At 44.3% G+C, this 16899-nt stretch overlaps 1 protein-coding gene across 2 annotated transcripts in view; it reads left to right on the forward strand.

The window, feature by feature from the left end:
* Nucleotides 1-16899, forward strand: part of CHRNB1 (cholinergic receptor nicotinic beta 1 subunit) — a 185536-nt gene that overhangs the window by 157470 nt on the left and 11167 nt on the right. For both annotated transcript variants that reach the window (XM_085639178.1, XM_085639179.1), the window contains one exon: nucleotides 5470-5617. In XM_085639178.1, coding sequence (XP_085495304.1) covers nucleotides 5470-5617 — 148 coding nt within the window. The remainder of the gene's footprint in view (nucleotides 1-5469; nucleotides 5618-16899) is intronic.

Raw genomic sequence — 16899 nt, forward strand, 5'->3', positions numbered from 1 at the left:
GGGGAGAGAGCAAGAAAAGACATTGTACCCCATGGAGTAGTTGCAGAAAAAGAAAAAAATAGTTCCCTGAATGTAAGTAGTTGATGGATACAACACATGAAATCAGAAACATTGTAATACAGCTATGCACCAGTGGAAGGACAAACTCAAGAGGGAGCAAAGCTATCAAATAAGAAACATGCAAATGAAATAGCCACGGGAGCCAAGCATTCCTGAGCAACAGTGTGACCCAAAGCCCAATTTAAGGACTGTTAGTGTACACAATAGGTCTTTCACAACGAGACAACGAAAGCGTTTTGTAAATGAGACATAAAAAGATGCCCACTACAAAGGGCTTTAGGCAGAGGTGTGACGCATGCACCCAAGATGTACACATTCAGGAACCGCGAGTCTGGAAGTCCATCCCCTAGGCCCGAGACACTGCAGCACATCACAAGACTACAGTGTCATCAGGAGCTCTGTTAAATTATGTTCATGTGAACATAGTAACTACCTTAGTGGTGTTAATACACTTTTAGGAATAACATGAATATACTGAAGCCCCTCAAATCAGGCGCTACAGCCTGATGACTCCTTTGACCAACAACAAAAATACTTTTTTTGTTAATATGTGTGTTTTGTCGCAGTCTTGTGGGTTCATATGCAGGTCACTACAACTCAGGAGGCCCAGCCTAGCCGCAGGCCATATCCAGGCTGCCATTAAAACAAGGGTTTCAGGGTGGGGATGCCAGAGACTAATCAAAGTCAAGCCCAAAAAAGACTTTGAGGTACTAGAGAACAATGACTAAATCAAATCAAATCAAAGATTACTTTATTAAGTTACATCTTAATAACCATAAAAGCACAGAGTAAAAATTCTTATAAAAGATTCTGTACAGGGTAAAAGTTACAATAAATTCCATTTTTATATACAACTATTCATTATCAAGCTATCATGTAATAATCGTTTTCCTATGCTTAAAAACACTTTTTTAAAAAGCAGTAACAGAGGCAACAGCAAATACTGTGTCCAGCTGTTGTAAAGCCAGAAAAGCTGGACGACATAGCCTCAATCCAAATGTTTTTACAACTGGGATTATCCACCTTTTCCTTTGTAAAGAATAAAATTTACAGAAAAACAGAACATGAATAGTCGACTGATCAGAGGTGTTGTCACACGGACATTTACATAACAACTTTGACCAATCATTAATAATAGGAAAACTTAATAATCTATACAGGGTCCCCAGTCGAAAACGGATCAATAAGAATCTATCATACTCATTGGTTATCAGGCGTAAATATGGCTGCATTAAAAAAGTCGTTAGAGTAAGGTTATGGGCTTGTACTGTTACCTTACTCGACTCTGCACTAAGTCTCCTTTCAATCAGATATTGCAGGCAATCATTCTTAAGTTCTTTCCTGGTATATCCTATCATAGTGAGTGGTTCATCGTAAAAACTTCGGTGTCCTATATTGCATAAGAACATTTTTACATAAGAGAGCAATCTAATATTTAGCACTCCATCTAGGCCAGCATAGTCAACTAGGATTTTACGATTAAAAAGTGTTTCTTCTGTAATCCATATTCTGCGCCACAACAGAACTGGTTGAATTTTTATAATATCCTCCAAATAGAGGAGACCTAATTCCATGTGGCAAACAAACGAAGAAGTACTCTTTGGAACTGTTAATAAGAATCTGAGGAATATATTTTCAGCTGCCTGTAGAGAAATTACATCTACGTAGCCCCATATACCTGCTCCGTATGTGGCTACAGTCACACTTTTTGCTTTATAAATGTTCAGTAACTCCGTCGTGGAGCGTTTACCTAATTTCCTGCTAAAATTCGTGAGCGCAGACAGAGTTTTAATGTACAACAATCTTCTTGATTTTACTGCCTGCACCCATGACCCAGATCGATCAAATAAAATTCCTAAGTAGGGAAAAACCTTAGTGCTTTCAATCCTCTTCCCCTCTATAAAAATAGTTCTTGTTCTAATACTACCCGCTTCCACAATTCATAACAAAATTTTTCGTTGAATTAATGGAGAGTCCCCTTTCCTTCATACATTTTGCAAAGCTAGTCACTGCTCTTTGTAGTCCTATTGGTGTGCGGGCCATAAGGACCACATCATCAGCGTATAGTAATGCGGGGATTGGTCGTTTGCCTACCGCTGGAAAGTCTATATGTTCTTTGACTAGTACTTTTTCAAGATCATTTATATAAAGTGTGAAGAGGAAAGGGGCAAGGACGCAACCCTGTCGCATGCCCCTGCTAACTTTAAAATACCCTGTACATTCCCCACCCATACCATATCGCACACTAGCCTTTGCCCCAAATATAATTCTCTTAAAAAGGAAATCATCGCTGGTTCGAGACCCAGCTCCTCTAAAATCAGCCATAAATTATTGTGCCTCACGCAATCAAATGCCGATGATAAATCAACAAACGCCAAGTATAAGGCTCCCTTTTTTGATTTTATATATTTATTCATGATTATATCTAAATTAAGACCTTGCTCTATTGTGCCAAGCTTCTTGCGAAAGCCATACTGCACGTCGCTAATTAATGATCTTTCTTCTGCCCAACCCTGCAATCTATTTAATATTACCCGGCCCATAATTTTCATAGTTGAGCCCAACAAAGATATCGGACGATAGCATGCCGGGTCCGATCTATTTCCCTTTTTAAAAATTGGTACCAAAATTGATTCGTACCATGATGGGACAAATCCAGATGTGATAGTTGCATTAAGCACTTGTGTCAGTAGCAGCATTAGATTTAAAAATATCAGCAGGAACACCATCTGGGCCTGCTGCCTTCCCACCCACACTAGATTCAATAGCTACATTTACCTCGCTCAGATCAAAATAGAGCAGGTTATTATGATCTTTCATAAGGTTGCATTGCTGCACCTTTGAGCCTGTATTTGTATTTGTCTCAAAGCACGTTTCCTCATATAAATTAGAGAAATGCTCAATCCACTGTTGCTCTGGGATTGCAACCTCAATTGTTGCTAGTTCTTTATCTCTAAGGAATGGTGCATTAACTGCCTTCCAGAAGGCACTAGAATCTTTTGATTCCGCCGCGTCGCGCAGAGATATCCAAGATTCTAATCTTAACATATCTCTTCTCTCTTTTAGGGCACTCTTATATTCTTTTCGGGCAATTCTAACCATATTTCTGTCCTTTAATTCTATATGTATGATTTTCTTGAGCTTTCTATAGGCCTTCGTTCATTTCGAATCAAACCACCCTTTAGTTTTGATCATTTTCCTTTTATTTGTGTGAACAGTAAGAGCTTTCTTTATATAATCTGTAATGAGTATGAAATTATCCACAATACCTTTTGGGGGTGTAAGCCCATCCAAGCATACCATGATGCTAGGATAGCAATTTTTTACAATGTTAGCCATGAAATTTTTGGGTTCCACCTTATCCCAACTAAGGGAGTAACCATTTTGTCTGGTTAATAATATATTTTCTGTTCTGATATTACAACCATTGGTCCTTCTCTTCCATCATTATAGAGCAGGATATCCACACTCTGGGCATAATGGCCGCTCAATACTATCTGGTGGTTTATAAAACCTTTAATACTTGAGCAATACCTATTAGGAACGAGTATAAAGTCTATTGTAGACAGTGTACCACGCCCATTTAATGTGGGGGGAAAAGAAACAGGGGGAGTACTTAGGATATTAGCAAAGCCCAAATCAAGTTGAAATATTAGATCATTTAAACTGTCACCATATTTTGTATGTGAAAAGTGAAGAAGAGTCTTCTCCTTGTCATCAGTAATTCCACAATTCCTTGTGTCAGCAAAATAACAAGGAGAGATGTTAAAATCGCCCCCCCCACACTACAATCAGATCTTTCTTCTCAACTTCCTGTAATTGCTGTAGGTGAGAACCTATGGCCTTCACAATATCCTCAAGTAAATTTCGTGGGATATTGTTATAATAGTTTACCAGTATTACTATGCAATTTTCGTTTACCCTAAATCTAATAATCTGGTAATAACAATCCACAAACATCATGTTAATATTTTTAAAGGTTACTAAATTGGAAACATAGGTACACAACCCTCCCTTAGCCCTGCCATGTAGGGAGGTTACAGCTGGTGTATGCAAGGTTTTGATTCCATTAATATGAATCGGATCAATAGCCCATGTTTCCTGTAAACTTATCAGATCGAACTTCTGTATAAATTCTACCCACATTTCATTTGTCACTTTTGATTTCAAGCCAGCAATATTCCAAAACATAAAGCTACAATTCCCAGCTCCTTTATCACTATCACTACCATTCAACGTTGCTCCAATACTTATACCCAAAGTGTTATCGCTTATTTGAGGCGTCGATATAGGGTCAGATGTTATCAGTAAAGGAGTCAGATTTACTTCACCAACAATAATTATATTTCCCTCTTGGGTATCTTCGCCGTTAAATGGTGTGGTCATTGGTAGATCAATTATGTGTATGACAGAATCCTCCACCACCCACGTTGCATCGGTAAACTGTCAATCACAAGTATCTAACCCTGACAGAGGAGCAAACCTGTTTACATGATTAAAATCAACAAAACCATCTAGTGGTCTATTTAGGGCAGATCGATTCCCTCTCACTGGCGGTAAATGTTGGAATGGCCTATAGAAAGACCCTAAAGGCAAAAGTGAAATATTCTCCAAATAGTTTCCTGCGTTTCTGCCCCTAAACACTCCAATGAAAATCTAACTACCTGCCTATTATTCAAATTAATTACAACACAATCACCCTGTTCTTCCTTTTTAAGATATCCCACCCATGTGACACGTCTAGCCATGATCATTTGATTATAAATGTCATAGCCTAATATTCCCTCAGTCTTAAGTTGCTCAGTGAGCCAATACAATGACTTTGCCATTAACTGTTCTGCAGTTTCAATGTTCCCCTCCTTTAGAGTTGGAACATTTGTTAAGACCACTACCAGGGGCGCTGCAGCTGGGGGAAGATGTAAAATCCCCGGTCTCTTCAGGTCTGTGCTGCGCGCCTGGGACTTACGCGTATTTGAATTCCCATCTCCCTGAGTGCCATTCGCACGTTGTTTTCCTAGTGACCCCCGTATAATTTGTTGTTGAATGGAACAATGACTAGAAAAAAGGGCAACGTTGGAAAGAAGTGAACACTCTGGAATGGATGAACACTGTGGTGGGCATTTTGGTTTACATCAGCCTACTAATGTCTTATATTATTTTGTAGTGGATGTTTTAAAGCAAACAGTTCTAAAGCCTATAACCCAGTTTGCTGAGTGAAAACATTGCTCCTAGTGGCTGTGTTATCACCATTTCTGGTCCATTGGTGACTGGTTTTCGTGGTTACTCTGGTAATTTTGACGTCGCAGGTCTAGGCCCGCATAGCCAGTAGTCTAGCTGCATAGAGGTGGCTAGGTCCCCGTCAAATCTTGATCTAACACTAACTTCGCATTTCTCCTCCTTTCTCCACAGGTATCATAATGATCCATTTACCACAGATATGCGAAAGTTCATCGATGGTCCAAGCCACTGCCTGGTCCTACCACCAGAACTGAAGGCTGCACTCAGCGCGATCACATATGTGGCAGAGCAGCTGCAGGGACAGGAGGACTACGATGCTGTGAGTTCAGTGGGGAGAGAAGTTGGCGATGGCACGGGGGCAACATGGGTGGGAGGTCGGATGGAGAGTGAAGTCTTGAGATGTGCCCTGATGCTCAAAAGCTGAAGACTGGAGAGATATTGAGGTTGAGAGGAAAAGTATGTACCGTCATAAGTGCCAACCTGTATTAAAGGCTAGAAAGAAAGAAATGAGAGGGAGAGAAACAAGCATTTACAATGCAATGGTCTCGGCATTGTTAAAGTTAGAGCTGTTGGCATTGTTCATGACATTATTCTTGTTTATGTTTTTGTTTTTAAAACATTTAAAGAAACGGCATTGTTATTTACAATGTCAATAGCTTAATCACTCTCCAATGCGAGACCTATTGCATTTGCACCCACACACAGAGCCACACACAAAGCCACCCACACATACAGAGCCACTCATATAGAGCAACCCACACACAAATAGAGCCACCCACAGAGCCACCTACACACACACAGAGTTACCCACACACAAACAGAGCCACCACGCAGGGCCGGCTTTAGTGCTGGTGGCGCCCTATGCGACAGTGTTTGTTGGCGCCCCCCCAATGACCACCTCCACCACGGATTCTCTCACTAGCACCCTTTAACAGTGACCAAGTCACATAACCACACTCTCTCAGATGCATTGAATAAGTTATATAGCGCCACTTATACCAGTGTAGGGTGTCCGAGCCCTTTGCATCACACACACATTACACAGAGACAATCAATCATACGTGTGTAAATCCGTGTATAGGAAATGATACATAAGCCAAAGGACTGAAAGTGTAGGAGTCACATGTCATCCATACTGGTAGGCAGTATAGTTTGAGTGCTTGGTGTGGAGAAGCACAAACGCAGAGTCGAAAATAAACAGCATAGTTGGGAGTTTTCTTTAATAATAAGAATCGATTTCTAGCCAAATTAACCCTTGTTGCAACATTAATCAATGTTCTAATAATGTATATTTTGCGGTGTGTATGCAGTTCTGGGATGAAAGTTAATAGCTCACTATTCTATATTAGGACTTTAAGTTATAAATTGCAAGTAACAAAAGGATGTCTCTTTTGAAAGCAGTAATCTGCTGATCTGTTTACATCATATACACTCTGTAATCTACTTGGTACACGTTCTTTGCAGCAGGCATGTTAACCCTCTGCACTAACTTCACCTAAGTCAAAACCTCAACTTTACAAAACACTGATCTCTCTCCAGGAAGATAATTAATCACACAAGTTTTCTTGACATTTATGTGAGGCCTGGTAATTGCCGGCGGAAAGAAACGCTGCAGCAGGTGCTTCAAAAGCTTTATAAACTTTCAAACACAGCACCCCCAGGAAGCCAGCACCCGGTGCGGTGGCACCGGTCGCACCGCCCTAAAGCCGGCCCTGCCACCACGCAGAGCCACACACGCAGAGCCTCCCACACAGAGCAACCCACACACACACAGAGCCTCCCACACACACACACACACAGAGCCACCCACACACACACAGAGCCACACACTCACAGCCACACTTACATACACAGAGCCATATACACACACAGTGGCTTCCACAAACCTTCCAGCACCTGTGACTAGATTAGCAATAAATCATCATTTAACAGTGTTTAAGGCATGAGAAACGAAGGAGTTAAATGCCAACATCAGAAAGAAATAACACCCACACTGCGAGCATTCACGTAATTACAAAACAAATGCTGTCAGAAGCAACCGAGCACCCGGCCCCGCTGGAGCAGCCGCTGAGCTGCTTGCTTCTCATGGCGTGCTGTCTGGTGGGCCTCGGGACCTAAGAGGGGAAGTGAAGGCATTGAACACTGCGCACTCTGGCAGCAGATGCCAGGGAGCACCTCCCGTCAAGACTCCAGGCCATTAGAGAGGCAGACAGTTAAACGGAGGGCAGAGGGCTGAGAGCTGCAGACAGAGGGAGTGAGGCAACAGCTGGAATCCCTCACTGGGCTGGACTGCTGTGTCCGGCTCTGTCTGGCAGGAGTGCAGGAACGGCTGATATCCGTGCAGAATACAGCACAGAGGCAGGGCTGCAGCGGTGCTGTACTACAGCACCCGCTCTGCTGAATAGAGCGCAGAGACAGGGCTGCAGCGGCGCTGTAACTGCGTTGCACCACAGCACCCGCTCTGCTGAATAGAGCGCACAGACAGGGCTGCATAAATAAATACACACATGCCCCCCCCATGGCAGACGTGGTACACCCCACCCCTACTCCCGATGGTGCAGAGTCTGGTGACTGCCATGGGTGGGCCAGGGGCCGAGAACTTACGGAAAGAGGGGTCAGAGGTGTAGTGACCGGCAGCTGAGAGTGGAAGTCCAAAGACAGCACCGAAACGGGAGCTGTGTTTTCGGGGTCCTTGGTGACTCGTTACTCGATATTTTAGGGACAGTCGGGATTTAGCAGCCGAGAACTCAGGGACAGAACGGTCTCAGGGGTCGGAGGTGGGAGTCCTAGGGACAGCACAGAAACAGGATCCGAGGTTTTGGGACCTCGGTGACTCGTTAGTCGATATTTGAGGGACAACCAGGGCTCGGGAGCCGACGTCTAAGAGACAGCAGGGTTCAGGACCCGAGGACCTAGAGACCGCCAGTTCTCCGGAGCCGAGGACTGAGAGGCAGCACAGACTCACGGGATGCGGGCATGAAATTATTGCTCGCTGCTCCCGGGTCCATTTCTCCGGCCTCGTTTAGCACGTGTAGGCCCTGGGGGCAGCCGGTGTAACCCCCAGCTCCAAGCTTCACCTCTGACCCCTGGGAAAAGTATTAGTGCCGCACTCGGTTAAAGTGAGCTCCACTTCAATACCAGTCACATGCACTTCTGGTGTAGGTGCGGTGCATGAACGGCGATTCCCTCTTCTTTTGTGCGTGTGTAAGTACCTGTGGTGTTGCAAGCACATATGAGGTGTCCGTGCGGTCATGCATGCAGACCAACCTTCAGAGGGATCTGAGGAGGATCTAGTATGAATTTACTCACCCGCTGGTTGGGGGTTGCCACTGACTGCCGGTCCTCGAGTGTGCTTCTGTCCCCAGATCACACGGTGCGTCCGTCTGCTCCCCTCTCCATGGGGCTGTGACACGCTCTAGCGGACAGGCGGGCTTTTGTAGCGCCTAATCTGCATTCTCCCTGCCCTGCCGGCAGCTTCCCGGGAGGAGGAGATAGCTGGAGAACTACAAAGAAACATTTACAAAACCAAATAAAATGCAGTTCCTACTGCTGACGGCCCTCCATCCCCCAAACCAACCCAGGGCTTAATTACACATCACAGCGCGTGGCTGAGGCAGGGTCGGGGTGTTGAGCAGTAGAGCCTGGGGCCTGCAGAGAGGAGCTGTGGAGGAGGGGTTGGGGTCCAGACGGGGACCACGAAGAAGGGTTTTGGGTGAACTTGGCGAATGAGAGGGTCTGAGAAGGAGAAAGCCCAGGGGGGGCAAATGGAGAGATGGTCGTGTCTAGAGACGGGAGCGTGTCACAGGCTCCTGCAGGCCCTGCTGCCTTATTACACTTTCGGGATGGTTGGCGGGGCCTGGGGAGGGGGGGGGTCAAATCATTTTGTGTTAAGCCACTGGTCGAGAGAGCAGAGGCACTGGAGGAGAAGCGGGCACCGAGTGAGAAGACGGGAGCAAGGCGGCCTGAGGGGTGAGACACTGCTCCCCTTAACTCCCCCCCCTCCCCCGCAGGCTGAGAAATGTAGCCCTTAGAGAAGAATAGACCCGAGAAAGGAGCTAACGCAGGATTGAACGAAGGGGGGAGGGGGGGCGGGTAAAGAGTGGGTCTTCGAGGGCCTCTCAGGAAGAGAGCGGACGGTAGATGAGTGCAGGGCGGAGGAGAGGGCAGGAGCCGAGAGCAGGGGGAGAGGACGAGCACACCACCGCCTTTCTCCGAGGTGAAGCAGAAATGCCTTGGAGAAACGCAGGGGCGTTTTCGGATTCGGGGGCATGTTTTTCTGTTCTCTCCTCTTGCCATTGGCTGGAGAAGAAAATGAGAAAAGTAGCAAAAAACACGCCCCCAAATCCGAAAAGGACGGGGCCTGTTCGGAGTGACGAAGCTCTTCTCCAATGGCTGTCCAGCATTCAAGAGGTCAGCCAATGGAGAAGAGGGGAGAAGAGGGGAGGGTGCAAGCCCCTCTTCTCCAAAACATTAATTCTCCGACTTCCGGTTCTGCCTTCGGCAGACCGGATGGTCCTCGACCTAAAAACATTACTGGCAGATCAGTGTTTGTTATTAATATTGATCTCATTCTCACTCCGCACACCAATTACTGGAAGCTCTCCCCATCTTCTGCCATTCCAGGAAGTTGCATACACTGTTATCATGGAATGCATACATGCGCAAGCACATCTAGTCAACACGCCTAGTCGGTTGACTTGGGGACGAATCTGATGCAGTGATGGAGGATGGGGTATTTCTTACTCTGATGTCCACCTCTTTCCTGTTTCATACTTCTTGCTATAAAACAGTTTCTGAGGTTAATACTTAGAATGGAGATGGCTGCATACGTTTAGATCTGAAAGATGGGTGGGTCTTTTATGAACCTGTGGGGGACAGTCTTGCTGGAAACCTGTTGTTACAAGTTAATACATTTACGTCTCCAGAAAGCAATGAGCTGTGGAACACATTTCAAGGTTACTGCTGAACCATATTTAAAAAAAAGGCCTGACCACGTTAGTGTCAGCCTGAATACAACTAGTAGTTGCTCTAATGACCATCTAAAAGGATATCAGTAACGGCACATCTATCTTAACAAGAAAATTCCTTTCTTTGATTCTCAAAAAGTCCTCCCTGCTTTTTGAGAGTAGAGCACACATCGGTTTAATTCCATCAAACCTTAGTCCTCTTTAATATGCAGTCTCTGGATGAAAACCAGGCAATGTTTATGTGCACCACACACATTCTACTTCTTTGGTCACCGCCCGTCCTGAAGTGGCTGGGCTACAAATGACAAAAACCATCTGAGATGATGTTGACCCCTAACTCCTCCTCTGAGATGACGACCCCTAACTGCTCCTCTGAGATGATGATGACCCCTAACTGCTCCTCTGAGATGATGATGAACCCTAACTGCTCCTCTGAGATGATGATGACCCCTAACTGCTTCTCTGAGATGATGACCCCCCAACTCCTCTTCTGAGATGACCCCCTATCTCCTCCTCTGAGATGATGACCCCTAACTCCTCACCTGAGATGAGGGTGGTAGGCCTCATGGTTTGAAATAAGCAAAACACTTCCACTGGAAATACTTACCGTTCAGATGTCCTTATATGAGGGACTGTGGATAATTCAGCAAACTGCAACTAATACAAGGCACTTTGTGAACACTTTTGGAAAAGATATGTGCAAGAATTGAGTCTGGACTGGTCTCCAGAGAATGGACCTGAGGGCAGCTCTGTGAACTGTTCATTCAACCTGATGAACCATTGCCCGTCTTAAATGTAGAAGTTATGCTCCTACTAAAAATTAAGAATATGGAGACATTCCAGAGGTCCCACACAATTAGACACACCTGCTAATCCTTCTATTGCAAAAGGACATAATGCAAATAAAAACAAAATCCAACATTAGTATCACATACGCACAAAAGCTGCCACAAAATCCCTTTCAATGGAAAGTAATTCCATTTTTTGATCCAGTAGAGTCAGACGCACCAATGCTTGTTGTGACATTGGAGTGGAGGTCCAGAGTTCAAATCTCAGTAGTGCTGCCTCAGCTTTAATCTCTCACAGGTTGCTAAATTGATTATCATTTACGTGGTGTAACGTAAACAGTGTTTTCATAGCACCACTGAATTGGCAGAGGTGTGTTATGAACTACTACAAAAAAATAAATACAAGATGTTATTGTTTTATGGGAAGGAAAGTTTGCACCACAGTCTCTTGCTGGCAGATGAACTTCAAAAGAAAGATGGTTCCCGGTCTGGCGATCTGAAGGAAGCCACCTGGGAGTTAACCGACTACAACATTACGGTGAGGTGACTGGCAGTAGAACATGGTTGTTTTATACCAGAAAAGGGAGCCTACTGTCGAAAGATGTTATAAATTATTTGAAAAAGGGGTGCGCTACATGCAGTTGCAGAGAAAAGGAATCATTTAGATTCTGTCACATGCCTCGCCAGCCTCATCAAAATGCCAGCGGCCATGGCCTTTGCCACCTTGGCAAGGACCGTCTTCACTAATGCAAGATCCCCACCTACCTGAAGAAAGCCACTTAATCATCTCCATTCACAGCACTGAGGGCTGGCTTTATCAAGGTTTTGCATCGCCCTTGTGCCATGAAGGGGGCGCATGGGCGACGCAAAACCCAAGAGAGATTTATCATACCAAGCAAGGCCACCTTGCATGGATTGAAAAAATCTGGTTATGCAAAGCAGTACAAATCGATGCTTTGTGTTACTTTGACCCAGAGAGGCGTTCTGTGGGTTGGTGTTCACACGCATCCACCCATGGATTTTGGCGCATTCCCAAATTCGCCATTAGTGCTAGACCTGGGAATGGGTCAAAATGCTACGCCGCCCCAGGTGAGGAGTAACGAGGAGAAATATCATTATTTCTGCATTCTGCAGGACACATAGAAAGAGGAAAGAGGAAAATACCTCTCAGGATTGTTTTTGTGCAAGAAGGTTTCCCTTCCTGCACAAAAACAATCCTGCTTGCAATGCCGGGAAACTTGCACTATGAAACAAGGGGGGCCTGTGTTGACACTAGGCCGACAAAAATGCACCATTGCATGGAAAGTATTGGAATAAGCCGTATAATGTTAAATATGGCGCATTCCTGTCCATTCCCTTTCTCAGAGGTGCAGCAAGGTGGCTTGCTGCGTTGAGCTGCGTGAAATTATGATATTTCTGGGCTTGAATATTTGTCGAGTGGGTGCCATGTTTTAAAGTGTTAAGTCACCTTCTAGCCAAATGTTTCCATATTGAGAAAATAAATTCCCTAAGTGCAAGTTTGTTTTCTAAACCCAAAATTGGATTTTCCCCGACACGCATGGAGTTTTCTCCCTGCACTTGGGGGCCGTTTTACATTTTCACTGGACCCAGCGTTTAGCTTGACTTAAGTGGGTCTGGTAACAGGGTGTAGCCTTCTTTTCCTCCCTTCACCCTTTACTTTATCCCACAAAGCCCACAAAGCATGTCCTGCAAGTGCCCAGTGGGCAGTGGGTGCAGGGTGTGGCTGCAGGACACAACTCTCAATAATGAACAGTGGGCTTTTGGCAGCACTAGGGCTGATTTACATATGGCAGGTCACTGTCTAGAGTTGCATGGCGGGTGAAAAATGATGGGTCGAAATCAGGCCAAGAGCAACAGCCAGTGGCTGAGATTAATTCAAGCATTCCTTCCATCACCTTGTTTGGTCTCCAGTGCCTACTTTGAGCTGGTGGTTGCCAGTGGGAGCCACCTGTACTTCTTTTGTGGACTGACACTTATTTATTTCTCATCAGACATTTCCCGAGAGCAAGAGAAGGAAAAACACACCCTCCCTAGGGTTAGGGGCTTCCCACCTGCCTCTCCAGCACTTCTGCCTCCCAAGTCCCCAGGAAAGCACTTACCACAACAAAGTATTCCTGGCGTTCCACAGGCCTCATCAAATTGCAGATAGAGCAGAGTGTACGTAGCTTCACAACCAATTAGATTCCATTGTCATTCCTAAAATACATCAGTAGCCTGTGGGTGTCTGCAGACATCTAGTGGTTTCACAAGATCTATACATTTTCCATGATAACCAAATGTACTAAACAGATTCACGACAAATTAAAAAACACACAGAGAAAAATATGTTCTGTGCATGCAGAACTGGTGTCAAGAAGCCCAGTTGTTTATCTGTGGTGAATCTCCCTACAAAAGATGGCAGAATCATGTTTGAGACCTCCCCAATAATTCTGCCTCAAACCCCTCTGCCCTTCCTCCCATGATCAATCCACATAACACCTCAAGGAACGATCAAAGGTCACCTGAATTTTTCTTTTTAGGAATGTTTTGTCCAAATTATTCAAAAGGGAGGACAACTTTATTCACTAAACAAACCAGCAATGGCAAGGCTAATGGGTTTCGCCTTTGGACAACATATTTATTGGCTTTGGCAATCGGTGGGGTGGAGAACAGAGATAATGGGGCGTTTAAAAAGAGACCTATGAAGCAACCAGAAATGGCCACTTCTTAGTTCTTTTTAGGTCGAGCCAAGATAGCGCTTGCGCTGTCGCTTAGCAAACTGTTGTATATGCTTTGTGAAGTTCAACTTCGCCTATTGCTTGCCATTGTTTTTCATTTGTCTATGTCAATGCCCTTTAAAAATCCTAGCTTGCTCTGGTCAGTCCTGCCTCTTTATCCCTCCTTTTTCTCTCCCGTTCTTCTCATAGAGCAGGGACTAAGTACAGTATTAGTATGCTGTGTTTGTTTATCTTTTCTTTGGGGGACTATTTTTTTTTCTTGGTTTCCTTCTTTGTTACTGTTTGCCTGTGCTTGCATGTTAATGAGCATTTGTCCCTCCCATTTGCATGTTTGGTGACTGTATTTGTTTTTTAAACTCTTGTCCCGCACTCCAAAGGTATCGGAATGCAGGCTCAAACGCGGTTCCCAAGCTTCAAAGTGGGCTGCTCTAGCCATTACACCATATCCTCTTCATTGCCCCATACTGCCTGCTTCCTCCCTCACTCTTCCCCCGCACCAATCATAGACGGTTGATCCTCCCGTCAGACTCGAACCCTATTCCCCAGCTTCAGCGCCCTCCCCAGCTCCATTATATTTACATCTCTCCATTCTCCCTTGTTTTTTTAAACTCTTTTAGCAATTTTTGATGTTGACCATCAGTTGGGCTTTCTTTGGTAGGATATTGGTCTGGGTTTGGCCTTCTTTTTAAGAGGGATTGGGCTTGTTTTGCTGTGCCACTGATAACACCGATCGCCCCCCAAAAGCACGCCAGTTCCAGCGGCACATGTGTGGGATGCATTGCATTATTTATATTTGATTTGTTTGTGTGTGTGTGTGTGTGTGTGTGTGTGTGTGTGTTGCTTTTCTGACGTCCCTGCATCCATCAGGCTGTAGGATTTTGTAGAAATGGGGACATTGGTCCTGTTCTAAACACCAACCACAGATGTTTTCCACTTATGCCGAGGGTGCCTGTTCCATCCCCCAAACCCCTCCTGCTTCACACCTTCACTTGCTCCCCCCGCTGCTTGCCCCCTTCTTGTTAAAACAAAGTGGCTGTCTCTATGGCAGAACTAACAAGCAGAAGCAGTGAGTGACCACAGACATTCCAAGCAAAAAGCTCCGAGTGACTTTAAGCCAAAAACATCCCATAGAGAGATTTTTGAGCAGCTGTAGTTTTCTCTGCTGCCTCAAAGAGTGTGTGTTTTCTCATACTGCTTTCACATTTTAAAATCAGCACACACCACAGCCTGGCTGACAAATACCTGCTAATTCCAAACGCAACGTGAAATCCCATATGTTAAACGAAGGAAAAAAGACACACACAGTTAATTTGTTACCTGCATGGATTAGACCAATTAAAACCGAGTTAGATCCGACACAAATGCAGAACCGAGGTGCTTGAGCACAGTAGTTTGATGCTCACGGGGATTAGCCGTCTGCAAACTGTCTGTTCCATCTGGAAATGTATTTGACAAGTTCTGTTCTTTCAGTGGATGAGGCTTTGTGCACTTTTCCTCCATCTCAGTCCCAGCATTTCCTGTTTTAAGAAGTTCGAAGACAGCAGACTCTTTAAATACATATATTGCTTTCCACCACACTAGTATTTTTTTTTAGTATTTGATTGAGATTGTGAGACTCTTGTGTTCTATAATGGGATTGGAACCCGCCCATTGCTTGCTATTCGTTTGCAGCATTGTCACTCTTCTTTGTTGCCTTCTAATTGGGCAGTGCTTGTTTTGTTTTGTGGAATCCTCTGCCTACTGTGTGGTTTCAGCAGTGCCTGTGTGTGTGTGGTATGAGGCTTGCTTCAAGGCTGATGGGTGTATCTTTGAGCCTGGCAGGCTTGGAGTAGTAACTTAAGTAGGTTTGGGATGTATTGTTTCTAATTTGGGCTTGGCATACACTTTTTTAGGTGCTTATTAGATTTTCATTGCCCACTCTCTGCCCTTCCCTGATGTATCTATTGCCCCCACCCCTTTGTAGGAGATATTCCTCATTTTTGGGCCCGTCCCTCCATGTCCATATTTACACCTTAGTAGTACGTTTCAGTCTGCGTACTGTTCGCACATTTGTGGCCTATTGTGCACGGGTACGTCAGTCCACTAATGTGCATACGTTTCCAATTCGTTTATTGTGAATTGCTACGTATACTAGACGTAGTACAGTGTATGGTTGCAAATCACTTTGCGAATGGGGTGTCCGGGCAGCATTATAAGTAATGTACCCTCTCAAAAATAAGGAGATACAGAAATCCTGATGTTATATTAAGTGGTAATGCAACTAGGTAAATCCGCACTGATTTTGCAAAGTTCACACCTGAGGACGTTGGTCCCAGCTTGATGGCGTCCGGATACTCTACAGCAACATCCAGTTCCCATTTAATGTATTTATCGTTTGAAAAAAAACATTTATTGAAGTTTCAGGCATCAGCACACTCCAAAATAGCGGTGACACCTCGGCAATACAGTGGTACTGACTCAAAAGACAAGGAATAACCTATAGCCCAAAAACATGTTATAAATATGGGGCAAGTTCAAAAGATTTATTATCTGCTTTCGCAAGGTTCTCTGAGAATGTAAAACAAGATTTTTGTTTACTCAAAACATGTCTTTATTTCTTCAATCTCAGTAACAGTCTTTTCTGCAAGGGGAATCCCAAACAGTTGTCTTGCACGTTGCCTTCAAGACGTGCCTTTTGTGTCAATGTTCTCACATAAATAAATAAATAAAAACGTGCTTTTGTTCGAAGAATTATGAAAAATGTAAAACAAAATTAAGTAGCTGATGGCAGAGACACAACATAGTACCTTACCAAAGGTTTGATGGTATGCTCATGAGGTGTTATCCTACCGTTTTATAATACAGTAGTCCACAGATGAACCGAAAACAGTGATGGTGATGTTATTCCTTATTTAGAGGCCTTTATTTTATCACCACTTTTCTCCTGGTTTTATTAGGTGAAATGTCTGGGGCAGTGCTTAATCAACTCAACACAGTTCCATTATGCACCACATAATTCAAACAAAAAAGCACATAATACAAATCAAGAACACAATTACATAACACACTAAATCTATACAATCCACACCACATACTTCCACAACACACCACAAAATTAAACAGTGCACC

This window comes from Triturus cristatus, chromosome 12 (assembly GCF_964204655.1).
Source record: "Triturus cristatus chromosome 12, aTriCri1.1, whole genome shotgun sequence".
NCBI classification, from domain to species: domain Eukaryota; kingdom Metazoa; phylum Chordata; class Amphibia; order Caudata; family Salamandridae; genus Triturus; species Triturus cristatus.